Below are 24,340 nucleotides of genomic sequence, written 5' to 3'. Positions count from 1 at the left end.
CCTCCCAGTATAGACAGACTAGGGACAGACTGACTGGGAATGTTAGGCCGAGGAACTGGAAAAAGCTGACCACCGAGGCTTGGGCGGCAGCCACATCACGGGTGCCACGCACTTGGGAGGAGGGTCTCTACCCCTCTCCCTCCACCTCTTTCCCCCACCCATAACCCCCGCAGCCTTCTGGGGGCCCAGCCAGGACTTGGGTAGGAGGGCACTTCAAACTCCAGGCCTGGCTCTTAAAGGGCTCACAGGAGCCCCCTTCCAGGGCAGCTCTGGGCACGCAGGGTCCCGCCTAGCTCGAGGCTGGCTCACCTGGCAGGGCGGCAGGAGGGGCGGGCCTGGGAGCTCGGCCAGACCCGGGGAGGGGCGGGGCTGTGCACCCCGCAGTCCAGCCGCCTCTGCTGGCGCTGGAGCCCCCTCCCAGCTCTCCTCCTCCTCCTCCTGCCTGGTGGGCCGGTCCAGCTGTGTTCCATTAGTGTCCCTGGCAGGCCCCCAGCCCCCTGGAACCGCCCCTCTTCCCCCACCCGGAGTGGCCGGCAGTCCTCTGCAGGCGTGCACGGGGCAGCAGACAGCCGGGAGAGCTTGAGCGCCAGGAAGCTGGGGACCCGCAACCCTCAGGAAGAGATGGAGAACCCTCAGCGGGCCTGAGGAACCTGGGCCCTGCTTCCTCAGGCTGCTGTCTGGACGGCTCAGTGAGGTGGGGAGATCCCAGGCCACTGGTAAGTGGGGATACAGTGGGTGGCCTCAGGGCTCTGGGCTGAGGGGCCCTTTCTGCCCCTGACTTGCTGTGTGATCTGGGGAAAGTGGCATTCCGTCTCTGGGCCTTGCTCGTCTCCTCTAGAGCGAGATGAGCTCTAAACTCCAACCTGGTTCTGACTGTCCCTGCGCCCAAATCTGTACCTCTGTGTTGGGGTGAGCGGTCTCCTTGGAAGCTTCTCTGGCTCTGTCCCTGTAGCCCTCCACTCTGGCTGGAGCCCGAGGAGTGGGGACAGGATCACACCCATCCTCACGCCTCCACACGCACCCACATGCGGCCCACAGCTGGAAGCCCTTCTATTGGCTGGCAGGAGGGGAAGGCCAGGATAGGGTCTGAGAGGTGGGATGTGTATATGGCTGGGATGGGGGATGAATAGGCTGGGGGCACAGTTCTGTCCCAGGGAGAAGGGGGCTGGAGTCCTAGCTCCAAATATATTGGAATAAGGGGTCCTTTTTGTTTTCATTTCCTATCCGTGATTGCCAGAAGGAAAATCGGATTCCATTAGAGTTGGAAGGAATGAGGTCAGACTTGCATTAGAACTTCCCAACAGGAAGATCTCCGGGAGGGGCGGTCCTAGGCTGGCTGTGCTCACATGGGTATATGCATGCTGCTGTGTCTGGGTCTATCAGTGAGCATATGTTTCTGTGAGCATGCCTGTGTGCAGATAGGTGTGTGTGCACACCGGTGCCACATATGTGTCCTGATGTATGTGTGCATCTGCGTGTGCTGCCTGGCTCTATGTTTGTGCACGTGAGCTGCCTGTCCTGGGGAAGGCCAGATGATGTATGGCTCTGCTGGCCGCTTGCTGAGCCTGCATTGATTTATCTGGGCCCATCCATCAGGGTTTAATAAAACTAAAAGACGAGCATCCATCAGCGGTGGGGCTGGCCATGAGAGCCTGAGCCCTAGAGACCTGCTCTCCTGTCTACTGTACCCATGGGGAAAGCTTCCGTGGCCCCCACACTGCCTGTGGAAGCCTGTGGCCCACAGTCTCAGCCCAGTCACCAGCCCCTGAGCTTGTGGGTACCTGACAGGGCTGCCTGGGCTGGGTCGGTTTCAGGCTGGTATATACACCAGGACAGCGCACAAGCTGTTAGGCTGTTGAAAGCCTTTCGTGTGTCTTGATGAATAGCCTCTGTTTTAAGCCCCCATCACTATTCCAACTTCTCTGGCCTTTTAAGATCTTCTAGACCTCGCCTCAATCCAGCAAGTATCCACTGGTGAGGCCGGATGCTGCCTGGACACGATTTCAGTGCAGTGGGCAGCTTTCTGCTCTGGCTGGTTGGTATCCGTGCCATACCGGTGGTTAAATATTTTGAATATCACCTCTGCCCAAATCCTAGCCCAAGGCCTGTGATTGGGCCCCTGGGAGAGACTGATGCCTGGCCAGACCTCCTGCCACCCCAATACCGGTGCCCCAGGGGCTGGCTACTACTTGCCCACATGTGGAGTTGTGCTGTGTGAACTCAGGAATCCGCCTTCCCGGTCTCTGTGGTTTTCAGGTGCTGTGGCCGTAGCTGACCTCTTTGGACCAGGATGTGGGCATCCTGGGCTCCTGGCCTGTGGCTGCTCGGCCTCTGGGCTACTTTCAGCCATGGGGCAAATACAGGTGAGATGACACAGGAGACTCAGAGTATCACAGTTGCAGAACTGGGTTCCTTGGGTGCTGGCGTCCTTGCACATATGTGACCACGTATGTGTGGTCGTATGGACAGTTATAGCAGAGTCTAGGGGCTGGGCTCAGGATGGTCTGGGGCGTGGGCACCCTCGAGCTTGTGCGCGGTCAGCTGGAGAGTGTGTGTACGTGTCTCTTCATACGTGTATGTCTCTGAGCATCTGTGTTTGTCTCTCAGACTGGCTCTATGCATTTGTAGGTATTCCTGTGTCTCTGTGTGTAAGAGAACACCCCCCACCCCAATACATAAGCCAAGCCTGTGGACACATTGCTGGTTGGGCCAGTGGGGTGGGGAGGAACAGGCAGTGAGCTCACCCTGCAGAAGGACGCCGCCGCCCCAGAGAACCCCCAGTCCCGCGGATCCTTTTCATGGTGGAGACTCCATCCCTCTAGCTCACGTGCTTCTCTTCTCCACGGCTGGCCCTGAATCCCCAATAAAAGGCCCGCCCCAAGGCCCAGACTCTGGATGAGACAGAGGGTGCAGCTTTCCAGGGCCCAAAGCCAGGGGAAGTTGACCGGGCAACTTGCCTGGCCTTGCTGGGTGCCCTCTGGGCTCAGTAGCTCAGCCGCCTAGCCAAGCAGGAACAGAACTCCTAGAACCCAAATCCAGCGAGGAAAGGCAGAAAAACCAAGGAGCTGAAGTGAGAGGGATTGTGCACCCGGGGTGAGTGTGACCGCCTGCCCCTTGTATATGCACATATGTGTTTCTGCTTGTGTGTGCGTGAGCTTTGCTCTCCTCTCCCTCACCGGGTCCCCTCGGGGGATGGGGCAGAGAATTTCAACATCTGTAAAGAATCTGGGCCCATTGCCAAGGGGTGAGTCACCCACTGCTGCTGTGACGCTGAAGACAGTGATGGTCTTTCTGACCAGACCTGGGGGAGGGAGAGTCCAGTGGGGTCACTGGGACCGGGACCCAGGGACCCAGGACTCCTTCTTCCAGGCAGTCTAGCCAGGGAGTGCAAGGCCAGCTTCTAGGAACTGTCTTCACTGTCTTCTCCCACCTATCCCTCTGCATTGATGAGAAGGCCTTTTTGATTCTGGCCTCTGTCATTCCTGTTGTAGCACCACCCCCAACACTTCTGCTCAGTAAGCCCTAGGAAGAGGGCAGCCCATGGCTGCCCACATGTTCTTTCAAGGCTTTGGAAACCTGAATTAAGCTATCTCCTTCTCTGGGAACCCTTGCCCCTTAATATGCCCTGCCTGGAGCTCTGAGGCCCTGGTGGTACTCTTGAGCTTGTGGTCCCCTCGGACCCTCAGTCTCTTCTCACTGTTTCACAAGGTAGTTATTCAGGTAAATATTCGTTCTGTTGGCTCAAACTTGTGTCTGGCCTGCTTGTCTACTTTGGACATAGGAAGTTCCCATTGCTGGGAGCACGTGTGCCAGCTGCACATGTCATCCCTGCTGGCAGGATAGCTACAACTCCCACATGTACAGACATGTACATATAATTGTACATAACACAAAGCGTGCATGATTGTGGCATTTCCTCACCTCCGAAGAGCTCCTCTGCCCCCCACCTGGGTGTACGTCATGAGAGGGCACACGTGTAAATACAGAGCTCCCCACTCCATCCGAGCTCGAGGACCACTTAGAGTTTCTTGTATTCTCTCCTCTTCTGACCTAGCTCCTGACCTGGAGTGTTGGGAGATTTGGGTTCCTGGAGATCTGGGCTTTGTCTGTTGTTTGCTCACTTAGTGGGCTTGGCCCAGACCTCAGTCTTGGACCTCAGTCTTCTCAACTGTATGCTGGGCAGCCTTCCGGCTCCCTGGAAAGCCAGGGTCAGAAGGCAGGTGGTGAAGGCAGATCTAGCTGACGTCCAGAGTGAGGACTATAAACCTGCTCCCTCCCAGGTTCCCCAAGCGTCCAACAGTGCAGCAACCGTCACCTGAGCGCACCTAATGCCCCCCTGCCCCTTCTCTTCCAGATGCACAGTGCCCACCTTCACAGCAGGAAGGACTCAAGCTGGAACACAGTAGTAGCCTGCCAGCCAACGTGACTGGTGAGCGCCCAACCATCGCATCCCGCCGACCCCGCGACCTTCCTCTGGGAGTGGTCTGTACCCCTCTCCACCTGCTTAGCTGAGCTCTTCACCTGGTGTCTTCCCCAAAGGCTTCAACCTCATCCGCCGACTCAGCCTCATGAAGACGTCTGCCATCAAGAAGATCCGCAACCCCAAGGGGCCTCTCATCCTGCGCCTGGGGGCGGCCCCCGTGACCCAGCCCACCCGGTAAAGCCATCCATGAGACCACCAAGAATCAACACTGACCTCAGCCTCGCTTCCTGGCAACTCTGGATGTGGGGCCTAAGCCCAGGGGCCTCTCTGTGGGTCATCTCATCCCACCCCCTGCCAGGAGTCAACCTGGCCTCCACCCCAGGCTTGCAGGGTGGGCTGAGAGGGGCACCTGGCAGACCTACCTTCTGTCCCTCTCCCCTGTCTCTGGCCAGGAGTGGGTGGGAACAGATCTGCAACCTATGGGCACTGTGAGAACACAGGATGTGGATGGGAACCTGGCAAGAGTCGTGTGTGTGCGCGCGCGCGTGTGTGTGCGCACGCGCGCATATGTGTGAGTATGTGCACCCACGTGTGTGAAGTCCAAACTCCCACAAGCCCCTGGGTGGTCTGGCCCCCGCTTGCCTTTTCAACCTCAGCTCTCAAAATGCTCTTTTTTCTCTCTTGCTGCTCTAGTCATGCTGAACTCTTTCCAGCTCTTTTCAGCATCTCTCCTTCCGCCCTAGGCCCAGTTAATCACCAGGGTATCCTGGATTCGCTGGAAGCACTTATGCAAATTGCAGTGCGAGAGTGACAGAGCCATTCTGGGGATTCTTTGCTCATGGCCTCCCTGCCCCCATCAGACTTGAAGGCTCCATGAGGGCAGGCACTGCCTCCGTATTTTCACCACTGTGTGTGTGTGTGTGTGTGAGTGTGTGTGTGTGTGTGTGTTACACTTGATCTTACCCAAAAGGCCGAGAAGCGATTGTGAGTGTGTTTTTTGAGACCAAGTCTTGCTCTGTCGCCCAGGTTGGAGTGCAGTGGCACGATCTTGGCTCACTGCAACCTCTACCTCCTGGGTTCAAGTGATTCTCCTACCTCAGCCTCCCAAGTAGCTGGGATTACAGGTGCGCACCATTACACCTGGCTAATTTTTGTATTTTTATTAGAGATGGGGTATCACCATGTTGCCCAGGCTGGTCTCCAACTCCTGGCCTCAGGTGATCCTCTTGCCTTAGCCTCCCAAAGTGCTGGGATTTCAGGCATGAGCCATCATGCCCGGCCTTTACCACTGTGTTCCCAGCAGCCAGACCCACACCTAGCAGGTGGAAGGCACTCAGTAAAGGTGTGGAGAGTGAATGAATGTATATGTGATGCAAGGTGGGTGCCTGTGCATGTCTTAGGTAGGCTCAGCAATCCTGAGGGCCCAGGGTGGGCAGCAATTGGGACCTCACCGGAGCCTCAGGGCACCTTCCCTGCTCCATCTCCAGACGAGTATTCCCTCGGGGTCTCCCGGAGGAGTTTGCCCTGGTGCTGACGCTACTGCTGAAGAAACACACCTACCAGAAGACGTGGTATCTGTTTCAAGTGACCGATGCAGATGGATACCCACAGGTGAACTTCCCCTGTGCCCTCGCTGCTTCTTAGGGCGTTGGGTAGTACCAGTCCAGCCCAACTTTCTTCCCAGCTTGTGATTTCCAGGGTGTCCCTGCTCCATCCTGTGCCTACCTTCAAGGTTGCCCCCAGCCCACTGGTACCTGCCTCATTTTTTCAGGATGTATAGCTCCTTGACCCCAACCAGCTTCCTTCCCTTTCTGGGTCTCAGTTTCCCCTCCTGTGAAATGCGCTTGGGGGCCCTGACTGTGCCTGTGCTGGGACTCTGGAGCTCTGAATCTTTGTCCTGCCCCTTTCTCCATTCCATTCAGATTTCCCTGGAAGTCAATAGCCAAGAGCGGAGCCTGGAGCTCAGGGCCCAGGGCCAGGATGGCGACTTTGTGTCCTGCGTCTTCCCAGTGCCCCAGCTCTTTGACCTGCGTTGGCACAAGCTGATGCTGAGTGTGGCTGGACGTGTGGCCTCTGTGCATGTGGACTGCAGCTCAGCCTCCTCCCAGCCTCTGGGGCCCCGGAGACCCCTGCGGCCCGCGGGCCATGTATTTCTCGGCTTGGATGCTGAGCAGGGCAAGCCTGTCTCGGTGAGTGCCTCTGCTCCTCTCTTCTGGGAACCTGAATGAGCTTCCTGGAATCTGCATCAGAACAAGTCCTGCTGCTGCTCAGAATCTTCCCCTGCTTTTCTGTTGCCCTCCAAACGCAGCCTAAACATATTTACCTGGCATTCAAGGCCTTTCATGATCTGGTCCCTGTAAGTGTCTGCAGCATCGTCTTCCTTTACATCTCTGAGTGCAGTGCTGCTCTGATCGATTCCACCCTAGTCACCCAGCTCACCTAGTACCTTCACACTGCCGTGCCTTCGGCTACACTGCTACCTCCACCTGGAATGCCTTTTCTTACGTGCTCATCTGCTGTGTAGCTACCAGCCCTTCAAAGCCCAGCATGAATGGAGCCTCCTCCTCTTTTGTCCTCTGGGCCTGCTCTTCTCCCTTGTTCCCGTGCACACAGTTTTGTTCGGCCTTTGGCGACAGCTCCATTTTTGATGTCTCCCAGGCCAGACCGGAAACACCCTGAGGTCAGATCCTGAGGCAGAGACATCTCTGTGCCTCCTTGGGGGCCGGGACACAGAGCTATTTGATAAAATGAAGTGAAATTGATGTGTGTGTCCCCTGCAGTTTGACCTTCAGCAGGCACACGTCTACTGTGACCCGGAGCTCGTGCTGGAGGAGGGTTGCTGTGAGATTTTACCGGCAGGGGTGAGTGGCCCAGCCCTCGTACTGCCCAGGGATACACTGTGCCAGAGATGAGGGCCTGGAAGGTGATGCCTCGAGGTTTTTGGAGGACTCGGCTTCTGTACTGACCCTAGCCCTGCCCCTCCACTGAACAGTGCCCCCCAGAGACCTCTAAGGCCCGCCGGGACACCCAGAGCAATGAGCTGATCGAGATCAATCCGCAGACTGAAGGCAAGGTCTACACCCGCTGCTTCTGCCTGGAGGAGCCTCAGAACAGCCAGGTAGGTGAGCAGGGCAGGCAGATGCCAGCACAGGCAGGCCCAAGTGAGATACCCCTCCCCTGACCTGATTGATGTCTGCCACCAGGGTCAGTTGGCCATGTGCCCAGGGCAGGAGGGCACTGGAAGCCCCCCCATTTGTACACCACCCCTAAAGGATTCAGGGAGGCAGAGGCAGCCCATTGGGTGGCCCTGTGCCCACTTACCTATGGGTGTTGAGAGTGGTATCATCTAGCTCCGGCACTGCCTAGACCCTCATGGATGCCATCCAAACTTCTGATGAGGGCAGGACCAGGCTTGTCCCTCACAGGCAGTTTGTCCAGGACAGAGATACCTGGGCTCAGAGGTCAGGTCATACTGCTTCCCCCAGGGATGGCTCACTCTCCTGGGCCCCATCGCCAGCCAGTGCCAGACTGGTTCTGACCCAGCACCATGGCCAGCTGCCCTGCCCACTCTCAGGTTCTTTAGAGGTGGCACGGAAGCCTGGTTCCTCCCTTAGCCCCACCTCCGGCTGGGCAGTCTCCCTGCCTGCCCGGGCGTCCTGCCCAGCCTTGGGCTGCAGGAACACAGGATCCCATTGATGCATGGTCTTGTTTGCTCTGACATCACATGGGTGGGTGGGGGAAAGGAAGGGGACCTGTTGGGGCAGCCACAGGGCCCTGAGTGGGCCCTTGAAGCCCTGAGAGGTGCCAGATGCCAGGCTGAGGGGATACCTGGGGTCCATGCCCCCTGCCTGGGTGCCCCTCACCAGCATGGGCCCCAGAACTGCCCCCTCCTCAAGGGTTTCTCTTTGCTCTGTCTGCCCAGGTGGATGCCCAGCTGACAGGAAGAATCAGCCAGAAGGCAGAAAGGGGAGCAAAGGTAGAGGTGGGGGTGGGGGCCACATGCCCTCAGTCTGCCCTCTGTGCCCCTGTAAACCCCAGGGATAAGGTGCTCCACTCCCATTCTTCTCCTGCTTTTCCCACCTCCTGGACAGAGCTAGGAAATGTAGGTGCCAGCTCTGACCAAGATGGACGGATGGGATTGAGACAGATGCAGTGCCTGGCACTCTCTAGAGTGCCCACTCCTTTTGGTTTGGAGCTAGGGGTGTTGGAAACAGTGCTAGGCCCCCTGAGCTCCCTGCCCATTCCCACGCCCCCCAACCCTTTCCTCAGGTCCATCGGGAGACAGCAGCTGATGAGGTAAGCCTCCCCGTGGGTTGGCAGCAGGGGAGGTGCCAGCAAGAACCCTTTGGACCAGGCTTTGGGCACAGAGCATGGGGGTGCCGGCTGACTACACAGCTCTCGGCATTCCTTGGGGCCCAATGCTGGGCCCTGTCTACCCACTGCCTCTCCTTGGGTTGGTGGGTAGGTAGCCCTGGAGGGCACTCCTGCTGAGTTGGCAGCAAATGGCCACAGGCATCATGGGGAGAGCCTAGCCTTCAGCCATGGTGCCCTTTTATTGTGGGCTGTACTCTGCCCCAGCATGCTGTGTGACCTGGGGCATGTTGCTATTCCTCTCTGGGCTTCAGTTTCCCATCTGAAAAATGGCTATGGGGCTGGGTGGGTGGGAAATGAGGGGTGAGGCTTGTTTTATAGGATTCCTGTCTTCAGGCTCTCCTCAGATTCCACTTAAGACACGCGTGCTATTCTGCGGGCTTGGCGGTGGTGGAGGTGGGGAAGGCTCACCCCAGGGGCTCAGAACTGACCTCTTGGCCTGTCCTTCCCTTTCAGTGCCCGCCCTGTGTCCATGGTGCCCAGAACAGCAATGTGAGTGAATGGAGGGTGTGCAGGGTGGAGTGGGCAAGAGCTGGGAGTGGCTATTGCCTAGAGCTGGCTGGCAGCTTCCCGGACGAGGACAAGGGGGACTTTGTGCACTTCCACACTCCCCCACTGCCCATATCCCAGAGCCAGGCTTGACCCCCACTCCCATCCCCCCAGCGCAGGGCTGTGTGGAAGCAAGCCTGTGATCTGCCTTGTCATCCACAGCGTGTTGGGGGTCAGGGCATGGGCATGGGGTGGGGGCCGGCAGGACCAGGGCCTTGGTTGCTGATCCCAGCTTTGCAGTCCCCACGAGGTCTTAGCCTGCTCTGGTGGAGGCTTCCTGCATTCTCCTGGAGGCTTCGAGAAGGGGAAGGGCTGGCTGAGCCGGGTGAGGGGCTGCAGTGTTGGCTCGGGGCCTGCTATCCCTTTCCAGCTGGCCACGGTCCAGCCTTCCTCTGGGGGTCCAGAAGGGCAAGGGAGAGGGGCTCAGCGTGAGCCCATCTGGCACCCAACGGTGCCTTTTCCATAGGCAGCATGAGTCACCGTTCTTCTGTGGCCTGACGTTCTGAGTTGACCTGCCACATTGGTCCACCTAGGGCACAACTCCAGCTATCCTCAGCTCCAAGCCCCCTGACTTTGGGGGATATCAGGAGTACCCTCTCTGTTCCCTGCCCCTCTTTCAATCCAGTCCCCCACCAAATCTGGTAAGGCGGATGGTCCCCAGATGTGCAGGGGTTACCATGGAAACCGAGCAGCCATGTTATTCCAGCAACTGGGAGGCGGAGCTAACGAAAGCCAGGCAGGTTAGAGGAGGCAAGTTAGACCCTCTGGAAATGCTGCAGCCTGAGGACATGGAGTCAGCTGGCTGGTTTGCCTGGGAGGCAGAACAGAGGCTGGGATACAGGCTGCTGGTCCTGCTTACATGCTGTGTGACCCCGTCTAAATTGCTTGACTTCTCTGGGCCCCTGGTTTTCTCTCTCTCCTGGAAGTATGATACGCTTTCCTCTGTCCCCTCAGGTCACACTTGCTCCCTCTGGCCCCAAGGTGAGTCATAATGGAGAAAAGGACTTTTCTGTCCTCTTTGGCACCCCCACAGCATGTGATCCTGTGGCTGTGTGTTTATATTAGGGCCAGCTGAGCCTGTATGTGTGTAGGGCGATTAGGTGTATGCGTGGTAGAGAAAGCAGGGGGTTGTGTGTGTACAAAGATGCTAAGAGCGGCCCCTTTTCTGGGGCCCTACTGTGCACCAGGCCCTACTGTGCCCTGGGCTGCACCCGTGCACACTTGTCACCTTTCTGAGCCCTCTCACTACTCAGCCTACAGGGTGGCTGCTATCATTTTACTTCAGGGGAAACTGAGGACCAGCTGTGCCCACATATGTCTGACTGGGAGTGTCAGAATGATTCTGTTTGGGTGTGGCTGCATGCATCTCTGGGACACGTGCTTGCACACGTGTGGCACACGAAGGCTGGGGTTCAACCCATAGGCCTATGGGGCTAACGAGGCCGCGGAGCTTGTGAGTCATAAGGAGAGAAACTTCCCAACTGTGGGTTGCGCTTGTGTGTGCTCGTCAGTATCGTTTTATGGCTGAAGAAACTGAGGCTCAGAAGGGTGACATGATCTGCTCTGAGTGACATGCTAGCAAATACAAGATTTGAAGTCAGGCAGCCTGATGCTCAGCCAGCATGGGTTTCTGCCACCCTGCCTGTGTGTCCATATCATCCAGCTGTGCTGCGTGTGAGCTGATGTGCTGGATATGGGTGTGGGGGATGGGATATCCCCTGCTTGAGACTGTAGATTTGCCAAATATAGCCTCTTGGGGTGGGAGGGCTTGTGGATGGATGGGTGTGGAATCCATATGCCTGTGTGTGGCGGGGGTAGAGCGGTGGACACTGAACACATGTGTTCACATTTGCACACCCATGTATGGCAAGAGGGTGGAGGGGGCCAGGGGTGGGGAGAGCTTCCTTGAGGCTCCCATGTGTACTCTGTGGTCCTAGCTTCCATTCTGGTTTCACTCTCAGGGAGGGAAAGGTGAGCGGGGCCTGCCCGGTCCACCAGGCTCCAAGGGAGAGAAGGGAGCACAGGTAAGTGTCCCAGCCCGCCCGTGGCAGGACCCTTGCCAGCTGTGCCCTGGGGTGAGGTGGGATGTGAGCCTTCACCCCGTCATCCCAGCAGAAAGCCTGCAGCCTGGCCCAGATCAGGGGCTGAGGGGTGAGGGCCAGGGTCTTTTTCTAGGGGGTTGGGTGTGGAAGCCTCTCTTTTCTAGGGATACTTAGGACTACGGGGTTCCTGCCCCTGATCCCTTGTTCCCTACCCCAGGGCAATGACTGCGTTAGAATCTCCCCGGATGCCCCACTTCAGGTAAGACTTGGAGGCAATGCCTGCTTCAGGGCTGATATGGGGCCAGCCCCTGCGGAGGTGCTGTGCACTTTGCGGCCCATCCAGGGACCCTCTGCCCCCCTCAACACTGTGCTCCCCTGTTCAGTGTGCGGAAGGCCCGAAGGGAGAGAAGGGGGAATCAGGAGCTCTGGTGAGTGTGGGACCAGGGATAGGGCAGGGGTGGTGGGTCCTGGGCCTAGCCTCGCCCTCCCTCCCTCACCCTCCCTCCCTCACCCTCCCTCCCTCACCCTCCCTCCCTCGCCCTCCCTCCCTCACCGTCCCTCCCTCGCCCTCCCTCCCTCGCCCTCCCTCCCTCGCCCTCCCTGCCTCACTCCCCCTTCCTTTGTGTCCCCTCCTCCTCTCAGGGACCCTCAGGACTCCCAGGCTCAACAGGCGAGAAGGTAACAAGCCTGGATTTGGAGGGGCGGGTTCCCCAGGGAGGTCTGCGGGCTCTACGGAGGAGCCGGGGTTCTTGGAGGAGATGGTGTCTGGGAGCATGGGGTTGGCAGGAGCCTCCCGCACCCATCCCAGTCATCCTGCCTGGTCCAAATGCCCAGCCGACCTGACCTGGCGGGGAATGCCACAGACTCCCCCAGTGGCCTGGCTGGTCTGGAAGTTCTTCCTGTTGTCTACCTTCCTGTGGTGACTGAAGCCGCTCACCCTCAGGGGAGACAGAGACCAGGGCTCTAGAAGGCTGTTGTCCCTCCCCTAGGTGGAGCTGCCTGGCTGTCCCAGTCCCTTCCCTCATCCTGGTCGTTTTGCTTCTTCCTTCCCCAGGGCCAGAAAGGCGAGAAGGGCGACGGCGGCATCAAGGGCGTGCCGGGAAAGCCAGGCCGGGACGTAGGTGCCTGGGATCCTTCCCCACTGCCACCCCCAGCATGGGGTCTGAGGATGCGGGGATTTCACCTTCAGAATCCAGCCCCCTCCTCTTGCTCAGACAGGATGGGGAGGGGCTGTGCCCCGGGAGGCACAGCAAGAAGGGGACAGAAAAAGGACCAGGTCCCAGGGCTCCTCACTGCCAGCCCCGGAACCGGAACCTCTAACACCCTAAGACTGACGGGTGCTGATCTCAGGGCACTGGGGTGGGCTCCGGCTTGGGGGAGGGGCAGGGAGGGTGGGACAGGCAGGCATGTACCTGTCCCCATGGGGAAGTGCCAGGCCTCAGGGCTGTTCCTACGCCCTTCCCTCAACCCCCCACAGGGCCGGCCTGGAGAGATCTGTGTCATTGGACCCAAAGGGCAGAAGGTGAGTTGTGGGTGTTTGTGGGGTGGAGATGGAGTGGCAGGGCTGAGGTGGCAGCTCTCTGATGCCCACTTTATGTTTGTGCCAGGGGGACCCTGGCTTTGTTGGGCCTGAAGGGCTGGCAGGAGAGCCCGGGCTCCCCGGCCTCCCTGGACCCCCTGGGATAGGACTGCCTGGGCCCCCGGTGAGTACCTCCTTGCTTCTCTTGCTGGCCTTTTCTCAGAGTCCCCTCTCCCATTCTGGCCGGGGGGTGGGAGATAAAGCTCTGTCCCAGGGTTCCTGGCTGGAGGACGGTGCCGGTAGAAGATCTTGCTGTAGAGAGAGGCCCCCGGAAACTTCCACCTGACTCTGTTTCTGCCCTCAGGGAGCTCCAGGTGGCCCACCAGGCCCTAAGGGAGACAAGGTAAGCTGAGGTGGGCGTATGGGCAGGAAGAGAGAGGGTGGCCTCCCACAGGGGAAGCAAGTCCCAGGGAAGAGGCCGGGCCTTTGGAGGAGGAGGCTGGGCTTGGCCTGGCCAGGCCCGTTGGTGGGGAGTGCCCTGTCCACATCCCGGGGCTCACTGAGGTGGGAGCCTCGGCCTGCGTTCCAGGTATGGGGGTGGGCAGGCCTAAGTGTTGTAAAGACCGAAGCAGACTTTGCTGGAGGGCCTAGGCTCATCTGAGGGCCTTGTGCCCGGATGTGCAGAAAGCCCGCGAAATTTCTGTGTGACTGCTGTGGTTTCCCGGGGGTTGCGCGGATCACCTCCTAACCTGTGCACCAGTGAAGGGGCACACAGAGGCCTCGTTTTCTCCCTTCCTTTGAAACCCAGAATGGCTTGGGTTAGACATGGATGGCAGGCAACGGGAACCAACCAAAGGGAGCCAACGGCGCCAGGAGATTGGGCAAAGATTGTTCTGCCATCGAGAGGGGCACGGGTGGGGACGGGGAATGCGCCAAGGTCGCACTGGCCAGGAGGCTCCCCACTTAACCTTCCTTCTGACCACAGGGCAGCTCTGGGATGCCAGGAAAAGAAGGCCCTGGTGGGAAACCTGTGAGTGAGCCCGATCTGGTGGGGGAGGGTCGGGTCTTCCAAGGCCTCCAGAGGGAGGGCTAGGTCCTTGGGCCCTCAGTGTGCACATCAGTCCTGTGCCCTGGCACTGATGCCCACTGACTCTTTTCTAACAGGGGAAGCCAGGTGTGAAGGGAGAGAAGGTGAGTCTCCGGCCTGGCTGCCCAGATCAGGGTGGGAATGGGACCCCCGTCTCTGCAAATGACAGGGAGCATCAAGGGCCCTAGGTCTAGGGGTACTGGACCTTCCTCAGGGAACCGCCCCCCCCCTTTCTTCCTCTGATGTCGTTGTCCTCTGATCAGTTCATAAAGAACCTGGCTTGGAGCTTTGCTGGGTTCAAACCCTGCCTCTGCCACACACATGGTTATGAATGTGCTGAGTCAATTAGCTTCTCTCAAAGCCCAAGTTTCCATTGTCTGTCAGTAGGACACAGTCGTGTTTTAAGGCTTACTGTGAGGATGTCGTTTTGTGTGGCCCTGGAATCTTGTGGTGAATGAATGAGTCACTTGAACAGGAAGCCCCAGCGGCATTCCTGCTGTCCACTTTGATGTTGGGGTTGGGGAGCTGGGGGGGCCCAACGTCTAGGGCTGGTGTGTGCTAAAGGCTCCTTGCCTTCCCGGGGGTCTCAGCCCCACCCTGTCCACTCATAGCCTCTCCCTTCTGCTAGGGTGAACCCTGTGAAGTGTGCCCAACGCTGCCTGAAGGGTTCCAGAACGTTGTCGGGCTCCCTGGAAAGCTAGGGCCCAAAGGGGAGCCCGGTGACCCTGCACCAGCCAGGGTGAGTGCCCAGGGTGACCATTGAGGGACCTCCCCCAACACACAGAGAAACCTGGGGGCATGATCCTAGAGAGGAATTGGGCAGAGGGACTGGGTACTTCCCCTGGCTACAGAGAGATTATGGGCAGAGTCTAGGCTTTTATGGTGGTAAGGGGTCTGAACCACAGAGCTCAGGGCTGGGCTAGAGTGCCACCTCAGGTCTCCGTGGCAACCTCCCAGGGCTCACCAGGAGACTCTAGGATGCCTTTTGGGCAAGTTGGGCTGGAGCCCACCCTTATTGTGAGTGAGGCTGTGCCTTAGGATTGGGTGAATTTTGGGGGTGGAGGAAAGGAGTGGGCAGGGCTGGATGAGCCCCCTCTCTCACAGACCCCCTCTTTCAGGAGCACCTGGGAGCTGGCGGACAAAAAGGTGATCGGGTACGTGCAGGAAATTTCTATTGGGGTAGCTTTACCTGGCCTCCTTCTCCCTGCCACGCTCCTGCTTGTTACATGGGTTGATGAACCCTGCTTCTGGGGTGTTGGCCTTGAACCCCACGGGACCCCTAGGTGTTTGAACAGTCTGCGTGTGTGACGTTGCTGTCCTTACATATGGCCAGGGTGTTTGGGGTGCTCCAACATGCCCTGTCTCAGCCCACAAACCTTTTTTTCCCTGCAGGGAGACCCTGGCATCCAAGGCATCAAAGGAGAGAAGGTGAGGGACCCCGCTGCCCTGGCCGCCCTCCTCCACCTATCTGGGAACATTTCTGATCCTTCCTCTTCTTTCCCCAGGGGGAGCCCTGCTTGTCCTGTGGCTTGGTTGTAGGGGCCCAGCATCTTGCATCCTCCACTGGGGCCGGTGGAGAGGTGGGCTCCCCTGGCTTTGGTTTGCCTGGCCTTCCGGTGAGTGACTACTTTCTTCCAGCCCAGACCAGTTCAGCCCATCCTTGCCATACTGGTGATCTCCCTGGCTTTTCAGATCCTAGGTCTCAGGGCAGGGATCAGGAAGGAGGGGATGAGGCAGGTGTCTCAGGCTTGTCCCCTGGTCCCTCCCTCCGTTCCTGTGCTGCCCCAGGCTCCTTGCCCCGGAACTTCTTCTTGGCACCTCTAACTTTAGCTGTCTAACTGAAAAAACTGTCCAGCTACCTGAAGGGCATAGTTCCCATCTTGCCTTTCTTTTTCTGGTTGGACACTGGGACCCAGGGAGCCTTGGAGGGTTGGGAATGGGGAGATGCTGTGACTCTGTTTTGGTTGTTTTTCAGGGGACAGCTGGGGCGCCAGGGCTGAAAGGAGAGAAGGTGAGACCTGAGTTAGATGTCAGGGACACTGGGATATCTTGGTAGGGAGGCAGGGTAGGAACAGCGTGGGTGGGGAATAAGGGTAATATAAACAAGCGATTCAGGTGGTAAACCCATAGTGAAATTAATTTACTAGTGTTTTGCAGACTGGAATCAAAGAATTTATTTCTGAGAGTCCTCATGTTCTGTAAGAGAATTCGTTAGTGTAGGTGTGATGATAATTTAAAACTATTAAGCACATTCAAGATTACCTTACAATGTTTCTAACACGTAACATTTCTTAATTGCTTATTATGTGCCAGGAACTATTCCAAATCTTGTAAGTGTATTTACTTGTTTTGCTCTCCCAGACTTTATGGGGTAAGTGCTCCATTATTCCCATTCCACAGATGAGGAAAGAGGCACAGAAAGGCCAAGTAACTTGCCCACAGTCACACAGGTGACTGGATGCAGAGCTGGGGTTGAGCTCAGGAAGCCTGGCTCAAGAGACTGTAATCTTCACGACTCCGCTGGGTCACTCAATTTCAGTGCCTGTGTGAATGTATCTGTTTATGATTGCACTGGAGACAAATGGCAGGCTTGAACTTGTAATGTAGTGTTACCCAAATGAGGGGCTCTATGGATGTACGAGTGCGCAGGTGTGAGAAACACTGAAGTATGTGTGCAGACTCAACCCTAACAAGCGAAGCCTGCAGGTCACATCGCACATGGGACCTTTGCATCTCCTCCCCACTTTGGCGACTCTTCCCAGATTCTCCATCTTGGTCATCAGCTCACAGCTGGCCCCTCAAAGCCCAGCCTTGCAGTCACCCTCAGGTCCTCCATGCGTCACACTGTCCCCTCCCTCCAGCTCACCGGGAGCCCTGACAGCTCGGCCCACCATGGCTCCGTCACCCCCCCCCCCCACTTCCCTCCACGTCCGCCACTGCCATAGTAATCTGTGTCCCCATGGTCTGTCTCCTGCATGGTGGAATCTCCTCTGGCCTACCTGTGGCTACTGCAGCCCTGCACTAGTCCGGTTTTCACCTGGTAGATTTTTGTTTTTGTTGTTGAGACAGAGTCTCGCTCTGTTGCCCAGGTTGGAGTGCAGTGGTGTGATCTCTGCTCATTGCAACCTCTGCCTCCCAGGTTCAAGTGATTCTTCTGCCTCAGCCTCCTCATTAGCTGGGATGACAGGTGCCCACAGCCGCAATCAGCTAATTTTGGTATTTTTAGTAGAGATGGGGTTTTGCCATGTTGGCCAGTCTGGCCTCAAACTCCTGACCTCAAGTGATCTACCCTCCTTGGCCTCCCAAAGTGCTGGGATTACAGGCGTGAGCCACCGTGCCTGGCCTTCACCTGGTAGTTTAATGTGGCTTTGTAGAAGAATCAGTAATTCCCTGCTTAGAGACCTTCTGTGACTGACTTTCTACCATAGCTCCACTGTGCCTCACAGGACCCCGGATGCCCCAGCCCCCATCCTCCCCAAATTCACCCACTTCCTCCCCTTCTTCTCTGGTTTACTGTGCTTCAGCCACGTGAACCTTCTTCCCGTTATGGACTATGTCCGGACCACTTCCGCCGGTCAGCTTTTATACTTGCGGTTCCCACCAGAAATGTCTAGGATGGTTTTCCTCTCTACCCTTCCCCTATTATTTCATTGGATGACCTTATTCTCATTCTTCCGGTAATAATCAGGGTTAACACCTCTCTGAGCACTTCCACTTACTCTGTCTCATCACCTTGTTTATTTCCTTCATAGTACGCACCACTTTCAAAATGGCGATTTTAAAAGTTCTGCGTGTGCCAGCTCAACAGGCATTGCTGTTTGGCTGCTTGCTGCTGTCTAGTGCCTCAGCCCAGTGCTCTGGGTGTAAAGGTGTCCAGTGAATAGCTGTTGGAAGAACGCACTCACGGTTTTTGCGTGCTGAACCAGGGCTGAGGGTGGGGCTGGATTCCACGAAGTGACCCTGGGGGCAGAAATAGGGCTTCTAGCCCCTGGCTGGTCACAGACTCTCTTGGGGACCTTGGGAAAGTTTCCTCTTCCTCTCTGGAAATGAGAGGATAGTCTAGACATCCCAAGGGGCTGCTTTTGTAGTTTTGGGTTTGGGATTGCTCTAGCACCTAGACCCCATCCCCTCTTTAATCATGGTGTCTGTGCTTTCTCTCAGGGTAACTTCGGGGAGGCAGGGCCAGCTGGCAGTCCAGTAAGTATGTTTTGGATGGTGACAGCTTGAGGGAGGACAAGGTGGGAGGGCTGCCCACCGCTGGAGAGCTGATAGGCATGGCCCTGGCAGATGCTGGGCATCACCTGTGGCATCTTAACGTGCAGGGGCCACCAGGACCAGTGGGACCAGCAGGCATCAAAGGGGCGAAGGTGAGTCTGGGGACATTCTCCATGCTGCAGCCTGGGTGAACTTCCTGGACAGTCACTCGTCTTGCTCTGCTTCAAACCCTCCAGGCTCCTTGCTGCCTGTCAGCCAGAGTCTGACTCCTTAGCAAGGCACCAAGACCCCTGATGACTTGGCCCTACCTTTGTTTCTTTCCTGTTCTCCCTCTACCTCTCCTGAGATACCCCCTTGCCCAGCAGAGGTACTGTGTCCGACCCGGTGACATTCCCCAGCCCCAGAGTCCAAGCCTGGCATTAGGGCCAGGGGAACCCCCAAACTCAATGTCCTTGCTTGGCAGGGGGAGCCCTGTGAGCCATGCCCGGCACTGTCCAACCTTCAGAATGGGAAGGTCCGTGTGGTGGCCTTGCCTGGCGCGTCGGGAGAGAAGGGGGAACCTGGACCTCCGGGCTTTGGCCTGCCAGGAAAACAGGTGAGGCTGGATATAGGCAGGGGCCTCTGGAGTGGGGATGCGGGCCGGGCTCAGGAGAGGGGAGGGGTCCTGCGTCGGTCTCTTGATTCCCTGGGCAGTGTGGGTAGTGGGGAGGATGTGGCAGGGTCAGAGTCTCTGTCTCCAGAAGGAGCTGTCCTCACAGGTCTGTGCCCTTTATCCTGGGACAGAGTGGGCAGAAAGAGCGCCATCCTAGGACCAGAGAGACCTGGGTTCCAATCTTAGCTTTGCCTCTAAGACTTTGACTTGAGCAAGTCACCTTCTCTCTACCTCTGTTTCCTGCACAGAGTGTGGTACAGCTTGGTTACAAAGTGTGTGAAGTGCTTAGTGGCACACCGTGGGCATTCGGGAGTGGTAGTTACCATGTGGTGATTATCGTTGCTACTGCTTTCAGAGTAACGGGCAGCACTGCCAGAGTGGACACTAAGTGCCAAGCCCTGCTGCACACGACACATTAGCTTGTCTAACCTCACAGGATCCCTGCAGGGCAGAAGCCTATACTATTTTTATCATCCCCATTTGACAGCCGAAGAAACGGAGTCACGGAAATAGATGAGCTAATTTGCCCAGGTCACCCAGGCAAGGAGTCTGGCACAAATCTCTCCTCTGAACCTGGGCAAGGTTGTTCACTAGCACAAATAGCATGAAAGCAGAGATTTTATTTGTTTGTTTACTGTTGTATCCCCCGGCATGACATGGTGCTAGGCACTTCGGGGCAGCGGGTCTGAGTAAGTGGGTGCTGGAAACGCTTTCTCCTCAGGGCAAGGCTGGAGAGCGTGGACTGAAGGGGCAAAAGGTGAGAGGGCCTCCGTGGGCATGCGGGTGGGCATGGCATCTTCTCAGATGCCCTCCTTGCCTCCTTTTTCTCCCCCCCTTGCCCCCAACCCTGAGCCCTAGTGAGTGCCTGCAGGTCCCAAGGGGTGACCTGCCCCCGGCTGGGCTGTCCTTGCCTTCCTTGAACCCCACTCCTTACAGGGTGACTCTGGGAATCCCGGAGACCCTGGAATGCCAGGCACCACTGGGCGGCCAGGACTGTCAGGAGAGCCTGGAGTTCGGGGCCCTGCGGGGCCAAAAGGAGAAAAGGTCAGTCGGGCAGGGTGGCTGGGGTCGGGGGAGGGTTTGTTGCACAAAAAAATCAGGAGGTATGGCTCATGCCTATAATCCCAGCACTTTGGGAGGCCAAGGCAGGCGATCACGAGGTCAAGACTTCGAGACCAGCTTGGCCAATATGGTGAAACCCCGTCTCTACTAAAAATACAAAAAAAATTAGCCGGGCATGGTGGCACATGCCTGTAGTCCCAGCTACTCAGGAAGCTGAGGCAGGAGAATCACTTGAACCTGTGAGGCAGAGGTTGCAGTGAGCAGAGATCATGCCACGGCACTCCAGCCTGGGCAACAGAGCGAGATTCCGTCTCAAAAAAAACAAAAACAAAAACAAAACAAGACAAACCAGGTGGCGCTGCAGCGAGGGAAGGACTGTGGGGGGCCGCCGGGGCCTTCACAGCTGTCGGAATCACTGGGTGGCGGCTCCTTGGGGCTTCTCCACCAGGAGTGTCAGGGGCCTGTTTGGATTTCCCAGGCTGAGGTGGGGGTAGCGAAGGGGCAGAGTGTTCAGAGGCATGCGGGGCGTCCTGGCCTGGGTGCCAGTCCTGGCTCACGCGCTCCCGGCTGTACCCATCTCTGACCAGGGTGATGGTTGCACTGCCTGCCCCAGCCTGCAGGGGACAGTGACCGACATGGCAGGACGGCCTGGGCAGCCAGGCCCCAAAGGAGATCAGGGCCCTGAAGGCGTGGGCCGACCCGGTAAACCCGTGAGTTGCCTGCCCTCTGGCCCTTCCCTGTCTGGGCTTTGCCTCCTCTCCCTCCTGCTCCCTTTTCCCCTGTGGGGACTCCATGGGCCACCTGTACCTCTTAGGGTCAACCCGGTTTACCAGGAGTTCAAGGGCCCCCAGGACTGAAAGGCGTGCAGGTATGTGTGAGTCTTGGGGACATGGGCCAGGGAGCCCTGGGGAGGTCCATGAGGGCAGTGGGCCCGGAGTGGGAAGTGGAGGCAGCATGCAGGGGAGGGAGAAGCTGGAGGAGAAGGGGCCTGGGAGGAGGGTGAGGGGTGACTGGGGAATCTTGAGCCAGGGACTGTCCTTTTGCCTCTTCAGGGAGAGCCAGGGCCTCCAGGAAGGGGAGTCCAGGGACCCCAGGTGAGTCTCTAGCCTTTTGCCTTTGCCTGCCCCTCAACAGTTCCATTAGCCAGCTACCTACTTCCGGTCCGCTCTCATACTGCAAGGCTCTGCTTGCCCCCAGATGCACAGGGCCAAGTTCTGGGACCAGGGGTCAGGCTGCAGCCCAGGCCTGCTGTGGCTCCTGTCAGGGACTTGCCTTTGACCCCAGCCTCTCTGACCTTCAGGGTCTTCTTGGGGAGCTCTTCTGAATTTGGGCTGGCAGCTGCCCCACCCAGACCAGGTGTGCCGGTGTGGCAGGGCCAGTGGGGCTGGTTGGCTATGGCTGCTGTGCCCCAGTCTGCCCTTTCTGACTTGCAGGGGGAGCCTGGAGCTCCGGGTTTGCCTGGCATTCAGGTACATCTGTCTGAGTCCTGGAGGAGGGTGGCAGGGGGAGGGGGCCACTCTCGGATACAGGTCAACTAAATGTGCTTCCATCTGCAGGGACTTTCAGGACCTCAGGGACCACCTGGCTCCACTGGAGAGAAGGGTGCCCAGGTGAGCCTCTGCTTCATGGGCATCAGGCCTGCAGTGTTCCAGAGTGCCCCAGCAGCAGGCCCAGGGGACATGGGGACAGAGTGATGCCTATCAGAGGGCCACGCAAGACCTGTCGGGATGTGTCTCAGCTGCTGGGTTGTAGCTGGCTTCCAATTCTGCCCCTGCAACCTTTGTACTCTCTCTTATACAGGGATCTCCAGGGGTGAAAGGAGCCACCGGACCCATGGGACCTCCTGGGGCCAGTGTCTCTGGGCCTCCGGTGAGTCTTCTCTGTGCTCCATGCTGGTGGTGTTGCTGAAACCAATGATGTTGCTACTGCGAAGAGGGTTCGGGGCTGACCCTGCCCATCCCAGCAGCACAGGGGACGGGAGGAGAGAGGCCTCAGCCTAGCCCAGCCTCAGACAAGGAACCCTCACTGGTTTAGGAGAACGCTTGAACAACACAATAATGATCACCACCATTTTTTGAACAGTGATCGTGCTGAGGCCCCGTGCTAAGCTCTAGACACAGAAATTCATGTAATCTTCCTCACATCAGCCCTGTAAGGGAACTCCCTTCATAGATCAGGAAGTTGAAGGCCAGAGGGTGAGGAGGCAGAGCCAGGGACGTGAGCTGGGTCTGTCCCCATTCAAACCTTGGCGTCATGAGGGACATCTGACCAGTGCTGCCCAGGAGAACTGTCTATGAGGATGGAAATGCTGTGTTCTGCACCCATCTCTGACCAGGGTGATGGCTGCACTGTCTGCCCCAGGCTACAGGGGACAGTGACCGATGTGGCAGGGTGGCCTGGGCAGCCCGGCCCCAAAGGAGAGCCACAGGTGGCTGCTGAGTGCACCTGAAACGTGGCAAGTGTGACTGAGGAACTCAATTTTAAGTGTCATTTAATTTTAAATAATTTAAATTTAAATAGCCCCATGTGGCTATTGACTACTGTTTCAGACAGCACAGATCCAGACCAGCAACTACTTCCAACGTAATTGGAAAGACCTTCCCTTTGTACTATTCCCCCATGGTTCCCATGTTTTAAAAGGCGTGTCTGTTGAACAAATTGCACAGAGTAAGTGATCGTAAGTGCATTTTCTCATTTCTAGTCATCAAGGACCTGTATAGTTGTCAGCTTCTACTCCACGGGAACCTGCTAGAATTTTACGAGATAATCTAATTGCAGCCTAAATCAAAAGCATGCCACCTTTCAGCCAGTCTGTTCCGTGCCAGGCGGTGGGCAAATGCGTAATTTGTCTTGGGGCTTTGGTAGTGTTAAAAATAGCCCAGCGAGCTGTATCCTCTTCTATCTTTGCGGATCCCTAGAGAAATTATAATTCCAGATGGGGAATTAATGATGGGAAAATGCTCCAACATCCAAAGCGGGCAGGGACTCACCCAAGCCCACACAGCCAGTCTGTATTGCCCTGCAAAGCTGGACACCAGCGTCCCTGCCTGTCCCAGGGAGTCCCAAGGCAAAAAGAGAGACATGGGCCAGGTCCTCAGGGAGCTTCAAGTCCCAGGTTTGAAGCTGGAGGAACCCCCAGGAAAGCAGCTATAGGGACGCCCTCTGTGTGGCCAGACTGGCCTCTCCTGGCCTGAGCGGACTCCATGCTGTCGTCCAAGCTGCTTTCCTTTTCAGGAGAACGTTCCAGACCTCTCCTCATGCTGAATTCCATCCAGCAGGTTTCCCAGTCTCAGCCTCACACTCACTAGGGTTGTGACCTTAGGCAAGTGACAGCTTCTCCAAGTCTCCAATTTCTTGTGGGTAAAACAGGGCCTGAAAACCCCCTTCTACCAGTTAAGTCAACAGAGCTAGCCTTTATGATAGGGAGGAAGCTTATCAAGCACTGGAGGGAAGGAGGAGAGAGCAGAGACTTCGGGCCACACACGCCTGGCTGCAGCAGTGTCGTTGGGTCTGTGATGAAGTTTCTTCAAGGCTCAGTTTCCTTACCTGAAAACCAGAACAATACTGTCCTGCCGGGCTGGGAGGGGGTTTCCTTTCAGTGTTCTCTGACAGGTACTCGAGCCGGTGGCTGGTGCCCAGATGCGCTCAGGAAATGTCAGTCTTCTTCCCCATGCCTTGGTCTCCTCCTCTGGGCTCCAGGGGAGCCTGGCGATGCTTCTGTTTGTCCTATAGCCCTTTTCTGCAGCAGGCCCGATGGCTGGCTGCTGCCCAGTGTCACCCTCTGACTCTGGATTCTCTCCCTTTAGGGCCGTGATGGGCAGCAAGGACAGACCGGAGCCAGAGGGACACCGGTGAGTACAGTATCTCAGGGCAGCAGGAAGCCATGGCTGGCCCAGCCTTGGCACCCCTATGCATTCACCTTCCTGTGTTTCTTCCCTGCAGGGTGAAAAGGGGTCAAGAGGAGAGAAGGTGAGTTTCAAGGACCTGCGACCCATAATTCTGGGGGAATTGGCAGCCCTTCCAGCCTTCCCACCTCCAACCAGGGGAGCTGTGCATGTGGAAGCTGCCTTGGGCTGGAGGACGGGGGTGGAGGAGGCATCCTGGTCTCTTTGCTACCTCCCGGCTCCCTGGTTTCAGGGGCTTCGCATATTCCCAACTTCACCTGGTTGCTAGCCTGGGACTCAGCCAGGATCACAGGAGACTGGAAGACTCCAGGGCCCCCTTAGAGGGCAGCTGCATTTTCAAATGGGGGCTGAGTCAGAGGATGGGGCAGGAACTCAGCTGGGAAGGACTAGCGGTGAGAGGGCAGAGGGGTGAGGGGCCCCTGAGAGGAGGGCATGGAAGCCAGGGTGGCCCAGAGGAGTGGCTGCAGGAGTACGGAAGGTAAGGTTACCTGCGCGGCGCAGACAAGGTTGTCACT

At 57.4% G+C, this 24,340-nt stretch overlaps 1 protein-coding gene across 7 annotated transcripts in view; it reads left to right on the top strand.

Annotated features, from left to right (window-relative positions):
* The first annotated feature begins 401 nt into the window (after positions 1-401).
* COL16A1 (collagen type XVI alpha 1 chain) overlaps positions 402-24,340 on the top strand; it is a 52,535-nt gene continuing 28,596 nt past the window's right edge. For 4 of the 7 annotated variants that reach the window (XM_074380429.1, XM_010348155.3, XM_074380428.1 and 1 more), the window contains exons 1-40: positions 402-716; positions 2,257-2,363; positions 4,355-4,429; positions 4,540-4,657; positions 5,911-6,034; positions 6,346-6,612; positions 7,204-7,284; positions 7,416-7,541; positions 8,346-8,399; positions 8,693-8,719; positions 9,251-9,286; positions 10,298-10,324; positions 11,305-11,367; positions 11,603-11,644; positions 11,769-11,813; positions 12,028-12,063; positions 12,440-12,502; positions 12,863-12,907; positions 12,993-13,088; positions 13,269-13,307; positions 13,890-13,934; positions 14,069-14,095; positions 14,620-14,730; positions 15,110-15,145; positions 15,384-15,419; positions 15,497-15,607; positions 15,967-16,002; positions 18,153-18,188; positions 18,314-18,358; positions 18,670-18,801; positions 19,580-19,615; positions 19,795-19,902; positions 20,508-20,630; positions 20,735-20,788; positions 20,973-21,014; positions 21,354-21,389; positions 21,477-21,530; positions 21,721-21,789; positions 23,727-23,771; positions 23,863-23,889. In XM_074380429.1, coding sequence (XP_074236530.1) covers positions 2,291-2,363; positions 4,355-4,429; positions 4,540-4,657; positions 5,911-6,034; positions 6,346-6,612; positions 7,204-7,284; positions 7,416-7,541; positions 8,346-8,399; positions 8,693-8,719; positions 9,251-9,286; positions 10,298-10,324; positions 11,305-11,367; positions 11,603-11,644; positions 11,769-11,813; positions 12,028-12,063; positions 12,440-12,502; positions 12,863-12,907; positions 12,993-13,088; positions 13,269-13,307; positions 13,890-13,934; positions 14,069-14,095; positions 14,620-14,730; positions 15,110-15,145; positions 15,384-15,419; positions 15,497-15,607; positions 15,967-16,002; positions 18,153-18,188; positions 18,314-18,358; positions 18,670-18,801; positions 19,580-19,615; positions 19,795-19,902; positions 20,508-20,630; positions 20,735-20,788; positions 20,973-21,014; positions 21,354-21,389; positions 21,477-21,530; positions 21,721-21,789; positions 23,727-23,771; positions 23,863-23,889 — 2,646 coding nt within the window. In that variant the 5' untranslated portion in view covers positions 402-716; positions 2,257-2,290. Of the gene's footprint in view, positions 717-2,256; positions 2,364-2,799; positions 3,094-4,354; positions 4,430-4,539; positions 4,658-5,910; positions 6,035-6,345; positions 6,613-7,203; positions 7,285-7,415; positions 7,542-8,345; positions 8,400-8,692; positions 8,720-9,250; positions 9,287-10,297; positions 10,325-11,304; positions 11,368-11,602; positions 11,645-11,768; positions 11,814-12,027; positions 12,064-12,439; positions 12,503-12,862; positions 12,908-12,992; positions 13,089-13,268; positions 13,308-13,889; positions 13,935-14,068; positions 14,096-14,619; positions 14,731-15,109; positions 15,146-15,383; positions 15,420-15,496; positions 15,608-15,966; positions 16,003-18,152; positions 18,189-18,313; positions 18,359-18,669; positions 18,802-19,579; positions 19,616-19,794; positions 19,903-20,507; positions 20,631-20,734; positions 20,789-20,972; positions 21,015-21,353; positions 21,390-21,476; positions 21,531-21,720; positions 21,790-23,726; positions 23,772-23,862; positions 23,890-24,340 lie in introns of those variants that run through there. The other 3 variants (XM_074380430.1, XM_074380431.1, XM_074380432.1) reach the window with 3 other exon arrangements.

This window comes from Saimiri boliviensis, chromosome 11 (assembly GCF_048565385.1).
Source record: "Saimiri boliviensis isolate mSaiBol1 chromosome 11, mSaiBol1.pri, whole genome shotgun sequence".
Classification (NCBI taxonomy): Eukaryota; Metazoa; Chordata; class Mammalia; order Primates; family Cebidae; genus Saimiri; species Saimiri boliviensis.
The sequence above is the reverse complement of the archived record's forward strand: the minus strand, read 5'-3'. Positions and strand labels throughout refer to the sequence as shown.